Source organism: Ornithodoros turicata, chromosome 4, assembly GCF_037126465.1.
Source record: "Ornithodoros turicata isolate Travis chromosome 4, ASM3712646v1, whole genome shotgun sequence".
Taxonomy (NCBI): domain Eukaryota; kingdom Metazoa; phylum Arthropoda; class Arachnida; order Ixodida; family Argasidae; genus Ornithodoros; species Ornithodoros turicata.
The window spans coordinates 72,741,260-72,765,184 of record NC_088204.1 but is presented as its reverse complement, the minus strand read 5'-3'; the positions used below and the strand labels follow the sequence as shown (position 1 = coordinate 72,765,184).

General features: G+C 48.7%; 1 protein-coding gene and 3 long non-coding RNA genes across 5 annotated transcripts in view; 1 reads left to right on the top strand and 3 right to left on the bottom strand.

Moving 5' to 3' along the window:
* The window catches only part of LOC135391856 (uncharacterized), a 231,398-nt gene that overhangs the window by 103,818 nt on the left and 103,655 nt on the right, over positions 1-23,925 (bottom strand). For both annotated transcript variants that reach the window (XR_010422122.1, XR_010422123.1), the window contains exon 2: positions 20,269-20,367. This is a non-coding gene — a long non-coding RNA (uncharacterized LOC135391856). The remainder of the gene's footprint in view (positions 1-20,268; positions 20,368-23,925) is intronic.
* Positions 21-14,082, top strand: LOC135391852 (titin homolog). Its single transcript, XM_064622362.1, has 7 exons — positions 21-10,532; positions 10,952-11,147; positions 11,201-11,317; positions 11,851-12,034; positions 12,093-12,293; positions 12,990-13,219; positions 13,725-14,082. Exons 1-7 carry the CDS (start codon positions 1,539-1,541, stop codon positions 13,895-13,897), a joined length of 10,095 nt encoding a protein of 3,364 aa, XP_064478432.1. The 5' UTR covers positions 21-1,538; the 3' UTR covers positions 13,898-14,082.
* On the bottom strand, positions 15,960-16,718 carry LOC135393462 (uncharacterized). Its single transcript, XR_010422637.1, has 2 exons — positions 16,218-16,718; positions 15,960-16,119 (listed from the first exon to the last, which is right to left on the bottom strand). It is a non-coding gene; the product is annotated as an uncharacterized LOC135393462 (long non-coding RNA).
* On the bottom strand, positions 22,594-23,231 carry LOC135393461 (uncharacterized). The gene is made up of 2 exons (XR_010422636.1): positions 23,055-23,231; positions 22,594-22,897 (listed from the first exon to the last, which is right to left on the bottom strand). It is a non-coding gene; the product is annotated as an uncharacterized LOC135393461 (long non-coding RNA).

The window sequence follows — 23,925 nt, the reverse complement described above, 5'->3', positions numbered from 1 at the left end:
TCGGAGAACACAAATCGTTGAATGGGAACCTGAAGCACCTGAAACCAAACCTGAAGCGCCGGTTGGTCTCGATGCAAACGTTTCTGTAGTTTCCCCTGTTGTAGGGAAGTGCACGGGACCAAAAAATATCGGCGATCACCAATGGATGCAGCATTACGAGGAACAGGACAGAAGTGATGAACCCGCTGGACTAGAAGCTTCACCCTTGGCACGAGCACGCACAAGATCATCTGGTAGCACACGCGTTGCGGAACGATTTCAAGAAAACGTGGAAGTGCCAGGACCTTTGGCTGGAGAAGCAAGAGTTGCAGGACGCCGAATGACATACTTGACGCGCGATGACTTGACGACAATCCATGGCCTTAAAGCCCACAGTAGTCCTGACAGCACTCAGCACCTGGCAGCGATGACCACAAGCGCCCATAATATATCAGAAGACGTCACGGATCCAGAAGAAACAAGAGAAATTGCACGTAACGTGATTGGGTGTTTCCAGCAACATCTATTGTGGCACGCACAGACGCGTCTATGAAGGCAGTTACAGGAAACTACGAGATGATCAGCTCTCTACCAGTTGCAAATGAAAGGCGGGTGTCACAAGCCATGGAAGGCTACGTGGGAGATTCAGAAAAACAACAGGACATTCGTATAATCAAGGTACCACACACGGAAAGGATGACCAAGGTTGTCTGCAAGCCCTTGAGCAGCGTGCGGAAGAGCAGTGATACAGATACCGTACCCCGCGCAACAACGGGTGAACGCTTTGCAGGAAGCCATACCGGTATATTGGAAAGTGTACTGAGCGCGCAAGTAAACCAAAGTCAGTTGTCACTGTTAGCTGAAGTGGACGAGAAACTTCAAGCTTGTGGGGCTGTGGAGCAGTGTACCGTTAACGCGGGAAATGCATCTGCAAGCAGTGAAGCTGTGGTATGCGAGTGCATAACACAAGCCGCTCCACCTGGGATGGGAATGTCTTCACATAGCGCGTCTACTCAACCCCGTGTACATCAGGGCTGTGCATTAGATGGCTCGATGTCTGTTTGGCAGCTGCGGTCCGAAATACATACAGCTGCGTGTGGGGCAGAGGAAATTTTTGCTGTGGCGCCAGGTCCACTTGTCCCTTGGGAAATTCCAGTTTCTTCAATAGCTGAGACGTTTCACGCCTCCGACAGCATGCTTAAGAGTTGTAACACCAATGTCAGCTCTGACACAACACAGCAAATCGCTTCACGCGTGACGCATGAACTCACATCTGCAAGTTATCTTTCATGCACACAGCATGCTCATGAAATTGTTGAATCACCTGTGGCAACCGATGCAGAAGAACATTCCCGATCGAAAATTCAATTGAAACCATGCTCGAAAGCTACGAAGCAACCGAGACTATTTGAAAGAGTTCCTGATAAACTATCTGCAAGACGTAGCGCCTGTCGTGAGACTGTTTCTCTCAAGCTACACGCGGTTGCACTGGCCCCTTTCGAAGGGGCCTACGACAGCCTTTCGACCTCGGGGACTTCGACTTTGAAACTGCAACAACAATGCATGGAAGAAAAAGAATTTGGAGCACTGAAAGTCGTTCACGTGCCGACAACGTCACAGTCAGAGGTCATTGCACACATGGAGGCTCTCCATTCATAAGGACACCTATTGAAGGGCATCATAAGGAAGATACGTTTGCAACTAAATTATCTCGCAGCAGTGATACTTCCAAAAAGTCATCTGGTCCTCACTCTGCAGGAGTCCTGAGGGCCCCTAAAAATTTCATTGATTTACAAGGTGAGACCACATCGACCGGGTGCAGCGCAACCCGGGAAACTACTTCGAAGAGCACTGAAAGGTCGGTAGTCAAACAACCCAAACCGTCACCGTATGCAGTTACTTCAGGCGCAACGACTGTTTCACACAACCAAGGCTCTTTGAAGCTAGAAGCGGGAGCCATTGTGCCGTGGGAAGACCTCCAACGTAGGATGGCGCCTCTTGCCTCATTACAACCTGCTGAAAAAGGGCTCCTATATACGAATAATCTGCTAAGTCGGGTTGCAGAGACGGCATCATTGTTGACATCAGGAAAGAACCGCGCCTCCCAGGAAGCCCAGGGGGTACGGAAGAGTCCTACGAGATCATCGAAAGTCCGCGACATAATTCGTCAAATGAATCGGCAGCTTCACTCCAGTGTCGTCACACCTCAAGAGTTCAAATGTCCTGCGTATGCACCACCTGCAGCATGGCCACCGACTCAAACAGATGTTGGTGAGATTATTCGAGACGAAATTGAACATCCGCAAAGTATTCATTACACTTCACCGAACTCGGCAGCTGAAGAAAGGTTCGCCCACGACGTTACTGTTATGCCTACCATCACTCGAGGGTCAATTCGGAACAAATTGCATCCGGGAACGTTCCTGTCCGCGGCAGACAACAGTCGCGGAACGGCAGCTAAACCTCGTAAGCGCGGTAAGTCAATGTTGGACCTGTTCAAGCATGATCGTCCTTCGCTGGCCTGGCCTGATAATGAAAGAGACAACGATGGAACGCCCACTCGTCATTCCATGATAAACGACATCGGGGGAATTGAGAATTATTCATCATTTTCTATGCAGCGTACATCGACGGATGATTATTTTAACTCTCTCAAAACCAACAAGAAGGAAACTATATTTTGGAGCACGAAGCCATCTGAAAACAAAAGAAGTAGACAACAAGAACAAAAAGAGACGTCGAAAGAGCCGAGGAATGTAGGTAACCCACTGCATCGGAGTCCTGCTTTAATGAATGAAGCAATAACAGCAAAGCTTCCTACAGATGTCCCGGGGACGAAGAAGCATAACACAGTTATTCCCGACCTATGTGTGTTTGGAGAAGGTAGCTTGAGGCTGGGAGACAGCGTGAGTGTGCACTGTGGAAAACCGAGCACATACAGAAATATAACAGAAGCAAAGGAGTCGCAGGTGGTTCACGGCAGCCCTCTAGCGCCAGAATCACCTGAACGAACAGAGAACACGACACGCCTCCTAAGCGATGAATCTCCTGAGAAAAGGGCTACGCAGAATATAGCAGAAAAAATGCCTGGAGTTCCGCCAAATCAGAATAATAGTGAGACTAGCGAGTTACAGGGGCCTGCTAGACAGTCTATCCAAGATGAAGCCCTCACGATAGACGAACTTGCAGAGTACATGAAGCTTGCGAAGGACCTAAAAGTCAGAAGAGGGTCTTGCTTTCCACCGGGAGGCCTTAAGCCAGAAAGGACAGTCACCGCTGCCAGCTCGCGCAGGAAGCCGACTGTAACCATGGAGGCCAAGATAGAGCTTCACGGTAAAGGGCATGTTACGATGACTTTTGACGCGAATGCTGAAGACGAAGCCGAGGCGGACGAAACAAATGTGTTTGAACCTCCTTCCATTGCTTCAGTTCTGCAAACGCCAAAGCGAGCTAGCATGGACGTGAAATATGGGTCTGTTCCGCCATCTACACCGTTCCCGGAAGACATGAAACGAAAGTCCGTTGATTTTGGTCATGTGGGAGACCACAAGAGCCTGACATATGAACCTCTGGAACCACCGTGCACCGTTAGTCACACAGTGGCCAGGTTAGGGCACACAAAGGACCAGGTCAGCCCTTCTTCCCCATCAAAGGACAGCATGTATTTCTCAACGCAAGAGCCATCAGGTGGTGCCCCCAAAGACGTGTCGCCGACGAGTGAGACTAAGACATGCGTAGCCACAGATCTTGCGGCATCGCCGTTGAAATCTGCTATGAAGCATACCCAGAAAGAACAGGCCTCTGAGTCGTTCTCTGCAGCATCGCTTCCGCCAGAAGTAGTACCAGTCTCGCCTGTGTTGGTACCGATACACCCCTCGCTTCCTCTCGAAATGGAAGCAACAAAGAAGTATTATCCTGCAGAGCAATCACCTGCTGCCGCAGACATCAGCGGCTCCGTTCCGTCTGCTGTTTCGCAGTCGTTAGCTGACGCGCAGCCAGAGACATCCCTGAATATTAAGGAGCCTCGTACAGGGCCCGAAGACTTGATCCTACCTGTTCAACCGCAACCTGAAGTGGAACATACTGAGACGACGCATGCCTCACAAAAAACAAGCGAACCATCTCCACCATCTGGCAAGGAACAGCCGGAGTACTCACGCCTCAAGGAAGATGTTCAAACACTAAAATCTGAGCTGCTTTCTTCGTATCAGGTTCTCAAAGTTGACGTCAAACGTGATGAGGAAACTATACCTCCTCCCACGCCGGAAATGAAGGACCTGGTGGCAGACACTGTATCTCACACACGTGAACTTACAGGCGAAAAGCTGGATACGCAAGAAATCAAGGCAGGAGATGCTGCTGCAGTGAGGGATCTACATACACCAGTGAAGCAAATATTAGGAAGTGTATCACCAATGACTTCTTCGTCGCCTATCCGACATGACCAGCTCACTGCCATGACAGGTTTAATAGTAACAAGCACTTCTACTGTGAGACGTCTGTACGAGGAAAAAGTACCTTCTACGAAATCGCAAACTGATAAAAAACATGACCGCAATGAAAAGCGTGACGCTACAATTGATCGCAGGAAGCCTGGGGCTGTCACCTCTGACGTCCATGGAGCACAAGACTATTTAGCACCAGGCGCGCCTGCATCTTTTGAAACTGTTGCTGAGCCTGTAGCTACAAGTGCTTCAATTGCTTCACCGCCTACATCAGTCGTCTCCGCCACCCAGCCGTCATTGTCGGACGAGCGACCTACACTATTGACCAGGGAAAAGTCCGAAGATATGCCTGTAGCAGAACATATGGTAGCAGTTGAGAGTGAGCCGCACGTGAAAACAGGAGAAAAGTCTGCTACTGAGCCACAGGAGAAGCAACGTACCGAAGCGGCAGAGGAGGCTTTGTCTGCAACGGCGCCTCCTGATATGCAGGGTGAAGTCCACGGAAAAGCACCAAGTACAATGATGTCAGTTGGCAAAATAAGTGAGCCGGCGTCTCAAGAGAAAGCTGACGAAGATTTGCCCGCTTCTAGGGCGGAAAGTAGCGAGGGCACAATACAACCTTATATTGAGAAAAATATAATAGAATCCCCGGTACCAGCTGCCTCAGCGGCTTCTAGGGCGGAGTATAGTGAGGGAACAATACAACCCTATACTGAGAAAAATATAATAGAATCCCCGTTACCAGCTGCCTCAGCGGCTTCTAAGGCGGAGTATAGCGAGGGCACAATACAACCTTATATTGAGAAAAATATAATAGAATCCCCGTTACCAGCTGTCCCAGAGGCTTTTAGGGCGGAATATAGCGAGGGAACAATGCAACCTTATATTGAGAAAGATATAGTAGAATCCCAGTTACCAGCTGTCCCAGCGGAGCTCGTGCCTAGTGACGATCAACATTTACATCAAGAACATGCTGAACTGGGCGAAGCACATGCTGGCGTAACTTCGACTGGCGTTACCGTATCCAAACAGGATAACCTTGAAGAGGAACTTACTGTACAATCCACTCCACAGCACGGTGAGGTAGCTCCCCTTAACGCACAGCCTGTAGAAGGTGATCAAGGCATTCAGAAGCATGACGTTCCCGAGCCTTACGCAAGTGTAGAACAAATCACCCTGGGACCACTGCCCACCGAAACTCCGACAGCCCAGGGGCCTCATGTCGTTGAGAAAGAGGACGGTAATAAACTCGAACGCACACAAGACAAACTGCAGGAACTGCCGGAAAAAATATCTGACGAAACCTTGACGCAGATAGTTGTGCAGCAACCAAGCGCAGAATATGCCTTACCGGCAGAAAGACCTGCCCCGACCCAGCAGGTGTCCAGTGGTGACCAAGATGTGCAACGACGAGAACACGCTCAACCGCAAGAAGCGCGTGCTGAAGAAGCGTCGACCAGTGCCGCCATATCCAAGGAGGATAATCTAGAGAAAGCCCTCGCTGTGCAACCTGCTGCAAAACACGATGAGGAACCTTCCCGCAATGCCAAACCCGCACAAGGCGATCAAAGCATCGAAAAGCATGACGTTGCAATGCGTGCAGAAGAAACAATACAAAGATCGCCGTCCACCGACGCGGAAGAGGCTGCCCACGAACCTGATGTGGTTGTGAGAGAGCATAATGAACCCGAACAGACGCAGGAGAAATTGCAGCAATTGCCGGTGAAAACGTCAGACGAAACGTTAACACATACTGTTACGCTGAAAGAAAGCTCGGAAGACCGTGAAGTGAAGCCAGATACCAGCAGTCTTCCAGTTGTTCATGAGGAAGACGCCTTATCTCACGAAACAGCTGAAGCGCCGTCCACAGTAATGGAGGAGCTAGAGCGTGTGAGAGCATTGCTCGACTTCGAGGTTGCCCTGTCGAATCAACGGCGCTCCGTTGTCCCCAGAGCCGAAGAATTCCTTCAAGTCCTCACGCCACCCAATGATAAAAAAGAAGTGCACGAGCAAAGTGCTGTGCCTGGAGATGCTTCAGAACTAAAGCCTGGGGGAAAGGCCGAACCTACCGTGGATGTTGATGACGATGCCAATGCATTACAGGCAAGCGACTTCAACGAAGGCCCGATAGCCGATTGGGAATTGGAGCTACACCAGCTGCGTATATCGCGGCTCCAGACCAGTCCTTCTGAAGTACAGCAGGCGCAACCGGTTGCAGAACCTCTTACGCCTTCTCCCATCGCGTCGACCAGCTCCGCCGAATTGAAGAGCGACGAACAAGGTGTGCGGAAGGCAAGAGGAGGACCGCAGAGGTTAACCTCATTTGCGCCTGCTTACGACTCGTCTCTAGTAATTTTGCACGAGAATGATATTCTCAGTTTATCAACGTCCGCCTACGACATCCTTATTCAGTGCGAGCGAGAAATAATACAGCATTTGCCTGACGCCGCAGCTGCCTCTGAAATGCTTGTGAGCACAGAAAGAACTGCAGGAGCGCCTCAAATTGACGGTGAGGCTGCGCGGCAGCAGGTGCCGTCAAGTGAAAATGCAACTCTACCGTCGCCTAAAGAGGATGTTTGCAAAAGAATCGTGCCCGATGCTCATGTTATTGCAAAACCCCGGGTGGGTGAAGCACAAGGTGACAAAGTGCAGGAGAAGATTAGAGAACCGGAGGGAGGGACCCCAGTCGAAGCAGGAAACGAGGAGCATGCCCCGGATGTTACCGTATCAAGGACGCCTGTCGGAGCTGACGTAAAAAGAATGGCTACCGAAGTCCCTGTAGCGCCGAAAGAACCAACTGTAGCAGACAAGACTCAATATGAAGCCACAGACATCAAGGGAGCAAGTACGGAAGAGCAAGTAGGGGATGATAGACGACGCGGAAGTGCACCAGGAGAAAAAGAGCATGAAGGCCACCCGCAGACTGCACCAGCTGGATATGCACCAGTTAACTTCGGAGATCAGCTAACTCACACACGTGAAGCGACAGGTCCCAGAGAGGCTGAAGCATCAGGTGCTCTCGTGGAAATAACGCCAACCGAGATTGCTTTAAGGGAAGAATCTCCACAGGCTATGGTAGCAAGAGATGTTCCTGATGCTTGTGTTGAAGCTCAAGACTTACAGCTTGAAGAAAAACGGATGCCAGAAACGATCGAATATACGGGAAGCATACCCGTACAAAAAGAGAGCGCGAAGCCTGAAACAAAGGTCCCAACAACTGGGGAACCCGACCTAGTTGGAGCAAGGCCGGATTCAGGAACAAAGCATGACGAAGGAGACGAGACTGCAAGCGTGATACCACATAAACCTGCAAAGCAAGTTCCCGATGAAAGCGGTATATCGCCAGAAGGGGAGGAGGAACAAGAGGAAGCGACGAAAGCCGCAAGAAAAGCATCCCCTGGACCACTTCCTGCGGAAACAAGGGTAACTGAAAGCGATGATATAGTGCGGAAACCTACCGCGGAAAAGACACACTACAAACAGCTCCCCTCAATTGAAGAGGCTGAGGAACAACAAAGCGTGGAAGCCGAAAAGGAGGCTGTATCGAAAACACCTGAGGATGCAGTCGTCCACCCAGACAAGGAAACAGCAGGAGGCCTAGAAGGTAAAATCTCTGTTGATGACTCTGAACTAGCTGCAACCGAGAGAATAGAACCCGACAGCAATGTCACGGAAGAAGCACCATGCAATGTTGAAGCAGAACGGCGCGCCTTCAGCCAAGACTCATGGGAGACGGAGTTACGACAACTTCGTAACTCCCGGTTGCAGTACAGCCCTCATGAAGCTGAACAACTAAAAGCGGGTCCCGAAGCTCTTCCAGTGTCACATATACCGACCAGAGCTGGTGATGAACAACTAAATGAAACCGTCATTACGACTGTGGTCGAAGGAGGAGGACCAAGACAGGGTGCGCCGGGACCTCAGCGCTTCACGTCTTTCTCACCCACAGTGACCAGTGACGACAGTGTTGTAATCGTCTACGAGCGCGACATTTTAAATTTTCTGACGTCAGATTACGAAATTCGCATTCACAGCGAGCGAGAAGTGAAAGAGCGTTTTCGAGATATACGGGTGTCGAAGCAGCCTTTGTCGTCGGAGGCCACACGGGAAATCGTCACGTCACAAGTACAGCCTCCGGAGGAAATTGCTACCAAAGATGTGTCAGCTCCGAAGGAAACGAGAAAAGATGTTTTTAAGGAGCTTGTTCCCAGTCAATTTCTGCCTGCGTCTCCTGGGGTAGGCCCCGAGCCGAAGCTACAAACTGCACCTCATGAACCCATTCTGGGCACAGAAGATTCAGAGAAAAAACCAGCTCTGGAAGATGTGTCTGTCACGGAGTCGGCAACTAAACTTCCACTTACAGACACACGTTTGCCGCCTCAGCAGCACGAAACAAAAGATTCACGGGCCACACCAGAGAAAGAGAGCCGCAAAACGCCAGTAGCTGAAACCGTGGCTCCTTTGAAGGAGGCTAAAGGTCACACCGCAGACATCGGCGAAGAGAAAGCAGGCTCAGTGCCTGAGGGAAAAGCGGACAACGTGGATGACAAGCCTGTGCTCCCTGAAGAGCAAAGTGCACTGCCCCGCATAGAGTCCACAGAGGACCAGATTGCTGGTGCAGTGGCCTCTGGTGAAACTAGAATTATTGCAGTTAAAACGAATGAGATCATAGAAAGGACAAATACTGAGGTTGCATTGCCGGAGCCTTCCCAAGTAGCCCTTATGGAAGAATTTCCTGATGTGACGAAAGCGCTCGAAGTTGTGAGTGCAAATGAAAAGCACATTCTGCAGGACGAGGCCGTGGTAAAGAGCGAAGCCATACCCGTGCAAGAAGGCCCAGAGCCCCCGGAGACCGAAGCAAAAGCGGAACCCGTCGGAGAAAGTGACTTGCATGAAGATCGCATTAGCGCTAACGAAACAGTGCCAGGAAGCGTCCCATTGATAGCTGCGTCGTCCAGTGGACTACCTGTCGAGTACAGTGAAGCTCCTGTCGCAGAAGTCGGCTCGCGTGAGATATCAACAGAGGACGAAAAACGTGTGCAGGCACCCCTCGATACGCAACCCGAAGACTACGCTTCACTGAAGAAAGTGATCACGCTGGAAGAACTGAAGGAGATTGAAACAAAACTTCTGCAAACATGCACGCTGAACAACGCACTCTTTACGGAGATGCCCTGCACTGAAGAGAGGGATGTCAAAGCTATTTCTCTTATAGAGCCGTATGAGGAAAGACAAATATCAGAAGAAACAAGAGGCGAGACTGCATATGAGCCAGCTACCAGCGCACTGTTAGAGGAACCCGAGCTAGTGAAGCAGGAGCCGTATGGTCAACTGGACCATATTGAATCTTATATGGCCGATTTGTTAGAAGGAGGAATTGTCTTGCCTGAGGCAACCTTAACTGGTCTATCGTCAGCAAGTGTAAAGTCACCACTTCATGATGACCTGCAAACTGCTGTAGTAGAATACGTCTCCCATGATATATCAACAGAGGACGAAAAGCATGTGCAAGCGCGTTTGGATACACAACCTGAAAATACGCTCTTGGCGGAAATGGAACGGCCTAGCATGCCCTACACTCCGGGTGCGAAACCTGCTTCTCTTGGTGAACCGGCTGGGGAAGCGCTGGTACCTCGAGAAACGCGAGACGTCACTGCATCAGAACCAGCAGCCAGCGCAGTGATAGACGAATCCGAGCTAGCAAGAAACGCATTAGATTCACATGGTCAGCTGGACCTGATTGAATCTTACATGGTTGATTTGTTAGCGGGGGGAACTGTCTTGCACTATGAAACCTTAAGTGGCCCATCTCCTGTTCATGACGAACCATCAATAGCAGGCGCCGAAATCCCATGCCAGGATTCCTCAGTATTCCTTGTAGCTGCTCCTGTCGAGAGCCTTCCCGCCCGCCCTAGCACTCGTACTGCTGATACGCAGACGGAAGTGAGTGCCACTCCGTCGGGTGTGTCCATAGAAACCTGCGTGCATAGCAAGGACCTTCGCGAAGCTTCCACCTACGCATATCTTTCCGAAGACACGGATGATGGCCGAAGAGTTCCAGATGATTATCTCCCACTTTACTTGCATCGAGTGACGCTCAATGATAAGGTAAGCTTCCTCTCATAGATTTGGCTGATCTGCTTTCTCCACTGTACCGCTGGTCGACTATGGTGGTTCTATGGTAGTTCTGATTCTAGTCGGACTAACTTCCCTGAAAGAGAAGCTGTGTGTTATTATTGGATTGGCTACCTCTTCAAAGGTCTGATTCATATTATTAATTGAACGAAAACAGTATGCTTGGCGCTTTCGAGCTCGTAGTAATCACTGACAGCTGACATCATTCGATGTTCGCTTTCGTTCGTTAGCTTTGTTCGCTCGCTTTTTTGTTAAGCATTTGTATGGCAGGATTTTCGCATGTCTAACATAATGTTATTAGATGTTGATAACGGCGACAAATTTTAATGACACAAAATGATCTTCGCGTCCTCGGTTTACGCTTAGTGGTGTATTTTACTCTGTTGCTACAGCCCTCAATAGCAGATATGATTCAGAAGATGACACCATGTAGCGAGGAGTGGGAGGAAACTATTCCACTCAACTGGAAGGTGAATCCAGCCAAGGACCTAGAGAAGTGGCCTTCCCCCTGTGTTCAAGACGTCCGTTCACCATCCCTTTTGATTCTCGGGGGTATCAACCTGACTGCACTGGACCAAGTCCTCACAGGTGGCGATCTCTGATCGCTTGTTAAATACTAATAACGAAACCCTTCCTTATAGGGTGCGTAATTCTTCGCTACAACTTTGAAGAAAATGAATGGAGACGTTGCAGCATGATGCCCCTTCCTCGTTATGGACACAGATGCGTCTTCATGAATGGAGAGATCTACATCATTGGTATGTTTCAAAAATCAGCCTGTATGACGGACGCCAACATGAGCTCGGGATATGAAGGAGGGGGCAAAGTGTCGAACGTGCGCGTTTGCTCCAGGAGCGTCTGTAAATTAATTCTCACCACCACCCACCATTCACCCACGATTGTGACGCTTATTTCTGGTTACAACAGGTAGGGTTGTTCTCGTGTGCTCCCACCGGCTTCTGACGTGACACGTACTTCCTAAAACGAAAAGCGTAACAGATCCGATTGAGGAAATAACAAAAAAAAGTGTTGTAACTGTTCATCCGCTATATGTACGTACTTTCAAGCCACGGACATTTAACTCTTGAACAGTAAATGCTTAGACTAGTGACTTTCTAGAAACACACAAGCTGCTACGCTTTGCTAGCATCTGCAACACACCCGCGATACAGTTTCCCTAAGGGAAGCAAGCTTTCGTCAAATGACGTTTTCTGGGTGCTTCGTTCATTGCTCGTGTGTCTGCGGGACTTAACTGGGGAGTTACTTACTGAAATCCTTACATTCTGTGCAGGGGGCTTCGATAACCGCGACGCTAACTACGGGCTACGGATATCCACCAGCTTCTGTTTTCGTTATAATGCTCGATCCGGAGAATGGAGCGTGGTGGCACCGCTCAAGCACGCAAGGGGATATCACGGGGTTACTGTCGTCAATGGCCGCATCTACGCTGTTGGCGGCGTTGACGCTAATGATATGTAAGTAGCCTCGACAACTTTTGCTAGCTGAGGTGTGTCTGACAGTCAGTTCTTGAAGGCTGCTGTCCAGCGTGGAATGGTACAACCACGATGATAATTCCTGGACCGTACTGGACAAGGGCCTGTACTGCGGTCGAATGGGAATGGGAGTGACAGCGTTTCAGAACAACTTGTGGGTCGTCGGGGGCATCGTGCAGATCACTGGCCAGCAGACATGCTCAACGGCATACGTTGAAGTCTACAATCCAGCAACAAACCAGTAAGCAACACTACCAATTATGGCCTATGAAGGAAACACCACCCAGTAAACCTCTACCCGAGAAACGTCATCATGACGTTGGTAGACACACCGAAACCAAAACAGATCGGAAGGGGAGAGCTGGGTTCCACGAATGGGCAATTGTTCCCTGCCTCCTATTAAAAGAAAAGTAGGACCGAAGGTCGCGTCCTTTTCAGAGACCATCGTAATCCCCTCAAGACCGTGGCTTTCGGGCGCGACCTTGTTCGCCACTAGCATTGAACGTAGTTCAACATTATGACGTCATTTGTTTACAAACAGGTAGAGGTCTATTTCTAAGTGGAGCAAAAGGAGGATTCTTATATACCACATGGGTGCTTGATGTGCCTGTTTTGTTTTTGGATTTTTTTTTATATGCATCCTGTCCTGTTCTGTGCATCATCGTAGCAGAGGTTCATGCTTACGATGCTTGAAACTTCAATTTTTAGAACATTGTAGCAAATTACTGTTAAGCATTGAGTCCTTCACTCCAGCCCACTAGTTTTAAAAGCGACGACATTCGGTGACGAGTGAAACAAGCTGCACGGGTTATGGTAGCCCCACATCTGTCTCAGTGCCTCATAGCAGCATTATAATTTTTTCCTGGTTGGCTACTAGCTAGAAAACTACGCGGCTGGAAAGGGTTGGCAAATTAACGACGCCCTCTTTTCTGCGCAGGTGGACATACGCAGCCAGCTACTTACCATCTCCACGAACGTGTGTGTCGCTTCTGAACGTCAACGACACGGAATTATATTGCTTCGGCGGCATCTTCTACAACTCCGCGGGTGCAACACGAAAGTTGCTCACCATCGACGACATCCTGGCGTACACAGACGGCAAAAAGGCGTGGAAACAGGTGGCCAGCATGCCTGCACCACGCCATAATGCACACATCATACAGCACAGTGAGTTCCACTTACTGTTGACAGAGCTTTTTATTTATTTTTTTCAACCTACATATGCCAGTTTGGTTTTGGTCAACCTATGTCTTCCAATGCAAGGGTAATGTTTGGCAGCTAAAGTGTAAGGGGTTGGGTGAACCTTTGAAAAGTAGGAGGTTGTCTGAACCAGCGATGTAGCTTCACACCAGCGCTATTGTCCAAAGGACTGCTTTGTAACTACCGCGGTTACGCTGCGATGACCACGCAACGTGTGCAGATGATGTAATGACCCCGTCAACTGACGCCCCGGAAATTGTGTATTCCGGTTTCCTGCTCCAAAAGCACAAGGTTAACTACAAACGCGGAACGCTATATCCAGACAGAAACTTACAAGGAAGGATGAGAACGGCTGTAAACGACCAGAAAATGTCGCGAAGGCTCTTGTACTGGGAGGCAGGAAAAGAATAATCACGATGGAATCCTAAGAACTAAAAGCTCCTTAACTAACATTTATAAATATCATCTGCAGATGGCGAAACTTTCGTCGTGGGCGGCCAGGACGTGGAGAAGCCAGACCATCCAGTGACAAACGTCTCAGCCATGGAGCTGTCCAGCAACAAATTCCAATGGAAACGCCTCAAGGACATACCTCTACCGATCTCCGCCTATGGAGCTGTCATCGTGCCACCCTTGGAAGGATAAAAGGCTGCGTGCGTCCCGCAAATTTGTGATAAGCTCTTCTGGCGCGCATTAATGACTTGCGCCAGTCGAAATACTGCCAGAAACAATATCTATTATTTTTTTACGTGCGCAATGCGGGGAACTGCAGAACACTGCTTCCCTTCTACTTTAGAATAACCTCAATAAATTATCACTTACGATCTTTATGCGAAACTTGCGTGCACGTATTTTGACGAGGGGAGAAATAAATTAAATGTGGACGAATTCAAATCTGATTATCTGCACGAGGTCGATCCTTACATAGAGAACTGGGACACAACAAAAATGGCGAGCAGCTTATATTGGCAACCGTCTACTCGAAATTACATTCGACGCAAATTGGAACATCTTTATCGTACCATCTTCCGCCTATGCTGTAGCTGCTCGAAAAGTACGGACGATAGCACTGCGGTAGCGTCCCTTTCGGTCGGAGTCACGCTCATTATGGTGGCCATGTTGGACTGATAGACGAGCTTACACAGATGCATGCGTCACCAGAAACTGACCCAAACCAGGAACTGTTTGCGCCACTGTGTAAGGCGATGCCATATGGGCCAGAGTTGGCCCAGCGGCGTGGCCCGAGGCTGTGCCATCTGGAGGTGTGAGATACCTCTTGTATGACACACTTCAAGCTCGCTCTACTGTGCACCTAGCGGCGGTGCTCTTACAGGTGCAACCATCGTCTGCTTACCTGTGTGTGACAGTTAGATAGCTATTTACGTAAATCCTACAGAGCTAGCTCTTATGCACCCGAGCAAACAAATGATTCGCTTTTCTTTTTTCCTCATATATACTGTGGGTTATATATTACGGTTATCAGGAAGACAAGTGAGATCGCAAAGCAAAAGTACCACTAGAATACATCATGTGTCACTGAAATGTGGATACCTGGGAGGAAACTAAGAGCGGTTGGAGTTATATATAAAATATAGCACGTCTGCGGGCTACAGGCCTACACGCCTATATATGTGTATGCCTTAATAGCTGCGCTAAATGATTTGGCTAACAATATAGATTCGTGTGAGGTTTCACTTCCTCATCGCCGCTCGACTGAAGAGGGTAAGAATCCTTGCGCCGGCTGTTCCTACCCCCGCGATGCCGATGGCGATACAACTCCCTGTGAAGTCCGTCGAGAACGCACAACCCTCCCGAGTAACACTGAGCCACACCGCCAAGCAGGCGACTCAGATACAGAACGCCACGACCGCCACCACCACCACCACGTATCACCAACACCACGACTTCATGTGCAGGAGGATGGAATCTCTTATGAATGCAGATGTAATCATAACCGCGTGCTGGAACTACCCCTCAGGTTCTGTTTGAGGTAAAAAATAAATTCGTTGTCCTACTTTTCTGTTGTCCTCACAAGGGAGCCACCAGAAGGAAGTCACGGTTGGGGAATTTCGGTGGGATGTATCGACAACACTGATGCTGGCTCATGCAGTAGGGTCAGAGGCAGAAGCGTTGTGGATTATGAACTGTCGTTGTCTTCTTTCCTTTTTTCAACAGAAAACCTTTCGTACTCGCTGACACTCCTGTTAAAAGGTTCTTCCGGTTCATTACAAGGTGCACGCACGCTACAGCACGACGTCTAATACAAAAAAGCACACACATTTTTCTACATGTCGTACCCGGTGGTCCTTTAAATTGTACGGCATAGCTTACCCGCTGTCTCCTTTCTTTGGAGTTTCCACTCGTCATTAATCTAGATTCGTCGGTTGTAGATCGTCACCACTCGTCATACACCGTTGGCGCAACGTCCAGCCGGTGAGTCGACGTGTATCATGTGGTCCTTATAGGTACGTCGTTAGTCTGATTGAATTTGATTCTCCACAAAAGGACGGACCTTCATGTAGAGCGGAGACGCAGTGAGCGAATCTTGTCAAGCGATTGTCGTACCGAGCACTGCTGTGCCAGCTTTTCATTGATTGCGTTTCTTTGGTACTGGTTAACCTCGTGCAGTGCTTTCATCGAAACGTATCTATACTGCCAGAAGTGAGACCACTGTAAGTTCTACAAGAACACTACTACTCAGAAGTGGTGAATGTTAGCGTTATTATATTGTCAATTGCAGTCCGGTTCATGTTCGTTTCAGCGACTATGGTTGACGTATTCAGCCGTTCACAAAGTCCCCGTTCTAGGTGTGGATTGAATGTGCACGGGCGTACTTGACTCTGTAAAAAGTTTTCGTGGCAGGATTCCTATCCAAAGAAGAAAGAAAGGCAGCCAAAAACAGAAGCAGTAAGTGAATATACATCCTCCCGCAAAGCCTATAAGCAGCACTACTGGGTTCTCTTGCCTAGGAGGACGTGGCCGTGGAGTGAGGGACGATAGTGGCCTGGAGTAAGCTTGTGGTATCGGTAATTGTCCAATGGTTCCCAGTTGACCCACTGGATACTCCTGCACTGGGTAGGGCCGTGCGGATGGTCTCATTTGGCCCTGTGGTGTGGGCTGAGGCCGTGCCATGGAGAGCTGTGGCATTCCTCTCCGTTGGTTCGCTTTAAACTGGTTCTGCTGTGCAGCTGGTGTCTGGCTGGCTAAGAGGTGCATTCATCGGGCTCAGGTGCGCTAGTGGCAGCTGGCGAACCTCCTCCCGCGTGGTTAGTAGTTGCTTGTCCGCCGATTCAAACCGATAGTATGGTAATGATGTACCAGGTGGTGGTGGTGGTGATAGGGCTTGCCGTTGTCGGCCTCACGTATGTGGGCAACGTCACGACTCACGCCCTGGGGGAATGTGCGTCCTGGGCCGACTTCTGAGGGAACTGTGCCGACCGAACTATAATGATGTACCAACCGAATCTTCCGCTTTCTCGCGAAGAGCAAATGGGCGTTCGCGTATAGTTCGCGCGAGGCGATCCACTTCTTCCTCACTTTCTCTCGCCCTCATGTGCAGGAGGGGAATATGAATTGGAGACAGACGCACGTAACAAAGTAGGGTAAAGTGGGCTATGTTGAAGACAGTTGAACTATTTTGTTATGAGCAGTCATCTTGCAGCAGTTATCGTGTGCGCATTGATCTTTAGTTTTTGCTGGATGTGCCGGTTGAGGCAGCCCATAATAAAAACCGGGATAAGTCTGAAATATGAGCCCTAGATCGCGGTCACCTCGGTAAATTTTCATCATTATATTTCTACCCCAACTTCCGCGAGCAATAGGGTATCATATCTCCTGTGCCGATGAGGCATCTTCATCATCATCATCACTAAAATAAAGATGCGCTACTTTTGTTATTAATAATATTAATATGTCCAACAGGGTGCACGAATTCCAATCTTTCTTTATTCTTGTCAGAAAACATCATACTGAAATCGTCAAGAAAGTATGGTTATATCTGTCATCTGAACACATCTTTTAACACTAAAACGCTGCGTTGTCACTGTTCCCCTTGAGTAGGCATGTGCGCTCAATAAACCGCATGGAGATATAGCGATATACATCTACTGCTCGTGGTGAGGAGTTATGGCGATATCAGAGATGGCACAGACATTACTCTACTACTGTCTGCTGCAAACTGGACGCGTAACGTACGGACTAGGTTGGGCAATTGTATTGAATGATGTTGACCAGCGTGCTACTGATTCTCCTCGTGCAGAGTCTTCATGGCGTAGTCTCTACGTTGTGCCTTCTTGAACAGGACGGATGATAGCATTGTTGTGTCTTCGGATTCACTCCAACCGACCTGAATTTCGGTGACCGCCGTGGACTCGCTTAAGTACTCATCGAGACGGCCGTACCCATTAGGAGGAACTTCACTGCGCGGGTCGGTTATTAAGTCCGTAGAAGGGTTACGTTTTATAAACGAAACAAGTAAGATAGGCATCACAAGAATGCAGCAGCAAGCGAGTACGCAACCTCCCCCCAAACACGCAATAAACACTGCGGCGTTGTCTTGACCAACAGGACGTGGATCTGCTTGTGCCATCGGTACCATTGTCCCCGGCTGACCCACTGGAAAGTGCTGTGCCACCGCATCGGGCACTGCCACGGGTAACGCCTGCCCCGGTGGCGTGGGTTCAGGCTGTGCCATCGGGAGTTGCCGAACTGTTCCCGGCTCTCCCACTGGGAACTGCTGTGCCACTACGTAGGGCGATGTCGTCGGTTTCGCTTGGCCCGATGGTTTGGGCCGGTGTTGCGCCATCGGGGCTTGTGCCATCGGGTGTTGTCCCAGTCCTCCAACTCGACACAATGGAAAATGGTTCTGCCGTGCAAATCGCATCGGCTGTCTTACAGGCACGATCATGGCTCCTTGATAGTCTGTTGATGACACCAGGCGTTCCTCCTGTTTCGCGGTCGATAGTAACTGATGTCGACTTGCGCAGATCCTGCACAGATTTCCGCACCTCAGAAGCTATATATGATCGTCTTTCCACGCATCTACCAAATGGATGTTCCTTCTTCTTCTTCTTCCACCACTAGGTACAGTGGTGTTCCTCTGAGGAAATTAACTTCTTCCTCTCTCGATTTCGTCGCCAAAATTACAACAGAAGTTCAAGGTTTAACGCAACCAACCTGCCAAACGGTATATAAACCTGACACATGGGCTAACGCATGCTACAAGACGCTATCTCTGCAAGGGTATGACAACTACACCCTTTAATTTGAAGGCGCTTGTACGTATCTCTTGGTTGCCTTACAGGGAATGCTAAGTGAATCGGTGAATTTCCATCGACTTCATAAGGCTTCTTTAATCAGCAAAAGTAGCAGAAATGCCTACGAGGCCTATTTCTGTATTCAAGGCTATAGCAGTCGTGTCAGCAGCTGTACACTGTGTATTCCACGTTTGGTCTTGTATTTCATGTTTGGTCACTAGGTCGTCCCTTGGGCCATGCCCGCCTTTTCCCGTTCGACCGAATTAGCTTCCGTTTACAATTGTGGATAGGTTGAAATGCAGTCATAACTTGCGATTAGCGTGCTGGCCATGTCACTTCGTCCCCAAAACCTAAAAGTACCTGTCAGTAAAAGGTAAAAACACAGAAGGGCAATGGACACAGATATTAACATCAACCCTTTCTCCCCTAACCGGCAAAACACCCCAAAACACCTCTTCCCTCGAGATGAAACTCGCGAGGAAATCGCTGGTCACAACGGTGCTGAAATGTAAACCAGAGACGCAATCACGGACAAGGGCACGGATATGTTTGTCGGCATGGTATTGGATTTTCATTTGGGACACGCAATCTAGTCCTGGCAACGTCCGCATTATCTTTCCCTCTCCCCTGTGCCCCATTGCAAAGAATTGATGAAAGTGCGGCGGCGTCACCAGTTTCGGCCCGGCTTATGTAAAATTTCGGTGACTCTGGTGGGTCTCGTTCATACCTGACGCAGATACCGTTTGGGGGCGCTTCATCGCGCTCCCCCTTGGGCCGGAGTTGTGCCATCGGGGCTTGTGCCATCGGGAATTGTCCTACTCCTCCAACTTGCTCACATAAACGATGGCACCCGATGGCAAAAACGAGCTCCCCCCAAGGTTTGGGGGAGCTTCATCGCGATGGACCGCCGTTTTAGTTAGTTCACGTGCGCTGGTCGCTCACCTGAGAAATTAACAAAATGCATGTACACGATTAAGACGAAAATACAGCTACAGTACATGAACAACCAACTTCCTCCGAAACATGCAAGAGCCGTGGTCGACAGAGGGTTACTAGCGGGAGGTTGCTTAGCCGATGCCATGGTCGGTATCATCAGGAGTTGCCTGCTTGGACTGTGCAATAGCGGGGCAACTTATAGCTTTTAAAATTTGTGAGTGTGTTTAAAAGTGAAATCATGCGTGGAAGCGAAACAAGGTCATCTACTGAGTCTGAAGATATAAGAATTATACAATAAATGTGGTGTATAAACTTTCTATATGCATTATAATAACTTCAGAATCACTTCCTCACCTCTGTTGAGCATACAATCCCGCACTAAAAGACAAGCACACCACCATGATTCTGCCCACACTAAAACTGTGAAAAGAGCACTTGGAAAGACAGCTATCTCAACAGCTCAGGAAAAATTATGTGAGCACACTATCCAGTGGAGCTTTTGCGAGCAAATTGATACGGTTAAGAGACGGGGTTATTTGAGGGTCTTTTGACTCGGGTTGCCGAAAGCCTTTAGAAGACAAAAACAAAAAAGCTTGAAACAAAAAGCACACACAAGTGAAAGGTTCAGAAGCATTCTTGTCACTCTACATTTGAAAAAAGAAAAAATCTTCATATCCGTCCTAAAAGAAAGTAAGGCAGAGACATGGTGCAGAGAGGTTCGAACAACTCCACATAGTTAACCTATCCTCGTCGGTAAGCAGAGAAAAAAAAAGTGTTGCCATATCAAGCTTAGGCAAAACTGGGTAACTAACGTGAGACACACACCTGCCCTGAAGTGCGATATACCATCAGGTCACCTTCTAGTGCACTGCAGATCTTACGGGTGCGCACCTTTGATCCATCAGGCAACGGCGGGATCCACTCCTGAAAAGAAAAAAAGTTTATGCGTCCATGATGTAATGAGCCAGATCTACGAAAGTGTCCCAACTCCTTTCAGCTCCCTATGCTACGTGTAAGGCTATATGCGTGAAACTGATGTGCTGTGCAGATATGTATTGCAAACACTGGCTTCAGTTATGTTATGGACGTAAAGTCAAAGATGTTGTCTTATACACTCAACCGTAAGGTAGGCCTCTTGGGACTCTATGAAAGCCACTGCATTCCCATGATTGAAAACGGTACTAACAAATTTTGCTTTGGAGTGCACAGAAAGTTCTCTCAATGTGGGAACGCCAAGTTGCCTCCACAGACTCGAAACAAAGCTGAACGACGTCGCCACGTAAAATAAGACCGACGCAGGCAAACTGGTGGATGTGCCAAGAACGCATGGCGGGGAAGAAGCATATCGCTTTAACTTGTACCAGCAAAATATTCCATGTTACAGGTTCATAATGCTGCGAAAATCTGAACCCAAACGGCCAAACGCAATAGAAACAAAGTCACATGATCTAGTGTGCGACGTTTCTGTCACGCGTCCAGACACTAGACATTCGTTATTGACAGTGTGCGGTAACTGCTGTTTCAGAGGGGGGTAACGTCGCTCGTACATTAATCAGATTATTTGAGTAACTCACACAGATCCGGACACAACATGTGTTGTCAGTGTCGTATTGTATTTATTCGCAATACTGAGCAACCCTATGCCGCGTCTTGACCGAACGGTCATTCGCTATGAAAAGCAGGCTCTTTGAAGCGACGGATGAAGACTACGCGGCTTGAAGGGTTCCAGCGTTGCCCTTGTAAATTACATCAGGCACCCCTGTGGCATTGAAACCTTCCGGGAAATGAGGGTTTGGTTCCCATGAGATTCGGTGGCGCAGTTTCCATGTTGTTTCTGTACTTATTCCATATGACGCAGTTTCAGTGAACCGGCGTAAACGCGTAGAAAACCACATGACGATAAAAATGCTGAAGCAAATGCACAGACAAGTTCCAACGACACATGTGACAAGCACTGTGGCGTAATAGTCACCACTAGGATGTTGCAGACCCGGCGCCATGACTACCGGTTGCCCCATGGGGTACTGCTGTTGCATAGGGGCTTGTCCCATCGCTACCGGCAGCACGCCTGGAACCCAGTTGTCCTGCTGTGCCACTGGGTACTGCGGTGCCATGGGCCCCACTTGGCCCTGTTGCGCTGGCTGAGGTTGGGCCATCGGCAGTTGTCCCATACTTCCCGGTTGTCCCTGAATTGGAATCTGGTTCTGCTGTGGCACACGCGGGGCCTGTCTTGACGATGCGGTCATCGTCTCCTAATTAGCGCCAGGTGAATGTGCTTCTGTTCCGTGTACACAGTCGATAGTCTGACAGCACCTCGAAGAGTTCGTCTTTCAGAGTTCCAGTCTGAACGCGTAGCAGCTTTCCAGGCTTCTTCTTCCTCTCAAAATATGACAGTGAGCCAACTCACTGACACGGTCGTTTTCTCCCTTCGCTTTCATATGGCGAAGATATATTTACATTGAAACTGTTTTCATCCGTTTATTTATACCGTGACCTCTCGCACTCGCACTTATGGCGTTTCACAGGCGATTAAATAAAAGCGCGAATTAACCGAGGAATGAACGTGACTACCGTGGCGAAACCGGTGGTCATGACCGTAGTTGCAATGCGCCAAAAAAAAACCCGAATTATCATTATCATCATCATCCCGGACACAGCGATTATGGTGAACTAGAAGGACTGATGTATTTACCTATTAACCCTATATAACCTTGGGTCATCTTTAGTTTCATTTAGTGGTTCTCTTAATTACATAAATCTTACATTCATTGCCCATAAACTCAACTTCCGTGCTTTTATTACCTTTAGTTACTCTTAATTACCTTCCAGTACTTCAGTTTCATATGATTTACCTTCACTTACATTCGCCTTCCTGGCGTCACATTGTGTCCGCTTATACCTCTGACTCGGTGAGGCATTCTCTCTCTCTCTTACTCTCTCGTATACACAGTGTTTTCCGTTTCGACACTCCTAATGGCAACGCATTAATATGGACGACCACGTGACCTCACACTGATATTACTTATGACGTATGACTAAGACTGGTTCGTTCTACAAGATGATGATACTTTTGGGAGTTACTACAAAAATAGCCGGTGCAAGACATCCACCTGCAAATAATGATAAACAACGACACGCAATAAATGTTGGTCCAGGTCATAACGTATGTATTAGGAATACAATGGAGTAGCGTGTATCGTCTTGGCTTCGTCGTTCACGGTGCGCTGTATCCGCTGGAAAACAACCGATGAAGTCGTAGTGTCTTCAACAGTTCGTCCGCCGCCCAGGCGAATCTCGGCGATCAAAGTGGACGCGTTGAAATCTTCCACTGAACTGTAGTTTTCTCGAAATGGGACCTGCTCACCCCCTGCCACTGTCGTGACATTGTGGGATAGGGACATCCGTGGCGGCGGAACGATCAGGAGCAACCATCCCACAAAGAGACATACGCAACCTACAAGAAACCCAACGAGAATCATCATAGCGTTTCTTTGACTAGCGTGAGGGTAGACGCGCTGCGGAAAATCCACCTTGGGAGGAACTTGCTGTCCCATAGTTCCCGCTTGAATCACTAGATACCGCAGTGGCGCTGGCTGGAGCGGCATTCCCACCTTGCCCAACTGTACGGGATAAGGCTTCTGCTGTGCCACTAACAACGGTTGTCCGGCCATGGTCCTTCGTCCTGAGAGTGCGAGTAGTGCGAGCGAGTGCTTCTTCTTGTTCTTCTTCGTCGGCGTCGTCAGAAGTAGTCAACAGGGATTACCGATTCTTCTTCTTCTTCTTCCACCTCAGTCGCTGACCGTTATTCAGCAAGGAAGACTGGCCAAGACTAACCTATTAGTGACTAACCATGATTGATGAGGATGATGAGTTAGTGTCCACCGAACGCCAGTGCAATGTGAGAGCGAAGGAATACAAAGAAAAAAGACAAAAAAAGAGGAAGCGCATGAACGTTATATATACTAGCCCGCCATATACAGGGTGTCCACGCTAAGTGTGAACAGATTTTTTAAAAATATATCAATCAGTTTTTCCGAGATGAAATCAATTGCAATATAGCATATGCTGAAGGGCACTCCCTAGGGGGGCATTAACAGACTCCTAAGGCAATGTCTTAATTAACTTTCAATAATTTATTAACTTTTTAATTATAAAAGCTACGAAGTTGCTCCAATGAGAACATCTGATGTCTCCCCCCCCCCCCCCCCATGTAAACGCCACATAAACACACACAATTTTGGTAGAGCCCTGGACCGGCAATCCAGAAGATGTGGGTTCGAGTCCTACAGCTGGCTAACCTTTTGAGTGACTTTCATCGTTCATCGTTAATTTCTTAGGCAAATTGAGGCTTGTATGTATTTGTCCCTTCTATGTTGTTCCAGCCTCAGAACATCAGTTCTTTCCTGTACACACGCACACAATTTGCTGACAGTACCAATGAGTTGGATGTTGCTCGAATACCGTGAGAAAATGATGCAACAC

Coding starts and splice junctions, on each gene's coding strand:
- LOC135391852 (XM_064622362.1), top strand. CDS start 1,539: ATGCATGGAAGAAAAAGAATTTGGAGCACTGAAAGTCGTTCACGTGCC. Junction 11,318..11,850: donor TGGAGAGATCTACATCATTG/GTATGTTTCAAA, acceptor CATTCTGTGCAG/GGGGCTTCGATAACCGCGAC. Junction 13,220..13,724: donor TGCACACATCATACAGCACA/GTGAGTTCCACT, acceptor TATCATCTGCAG/ATGGCGAAACTTTCGTCGTG.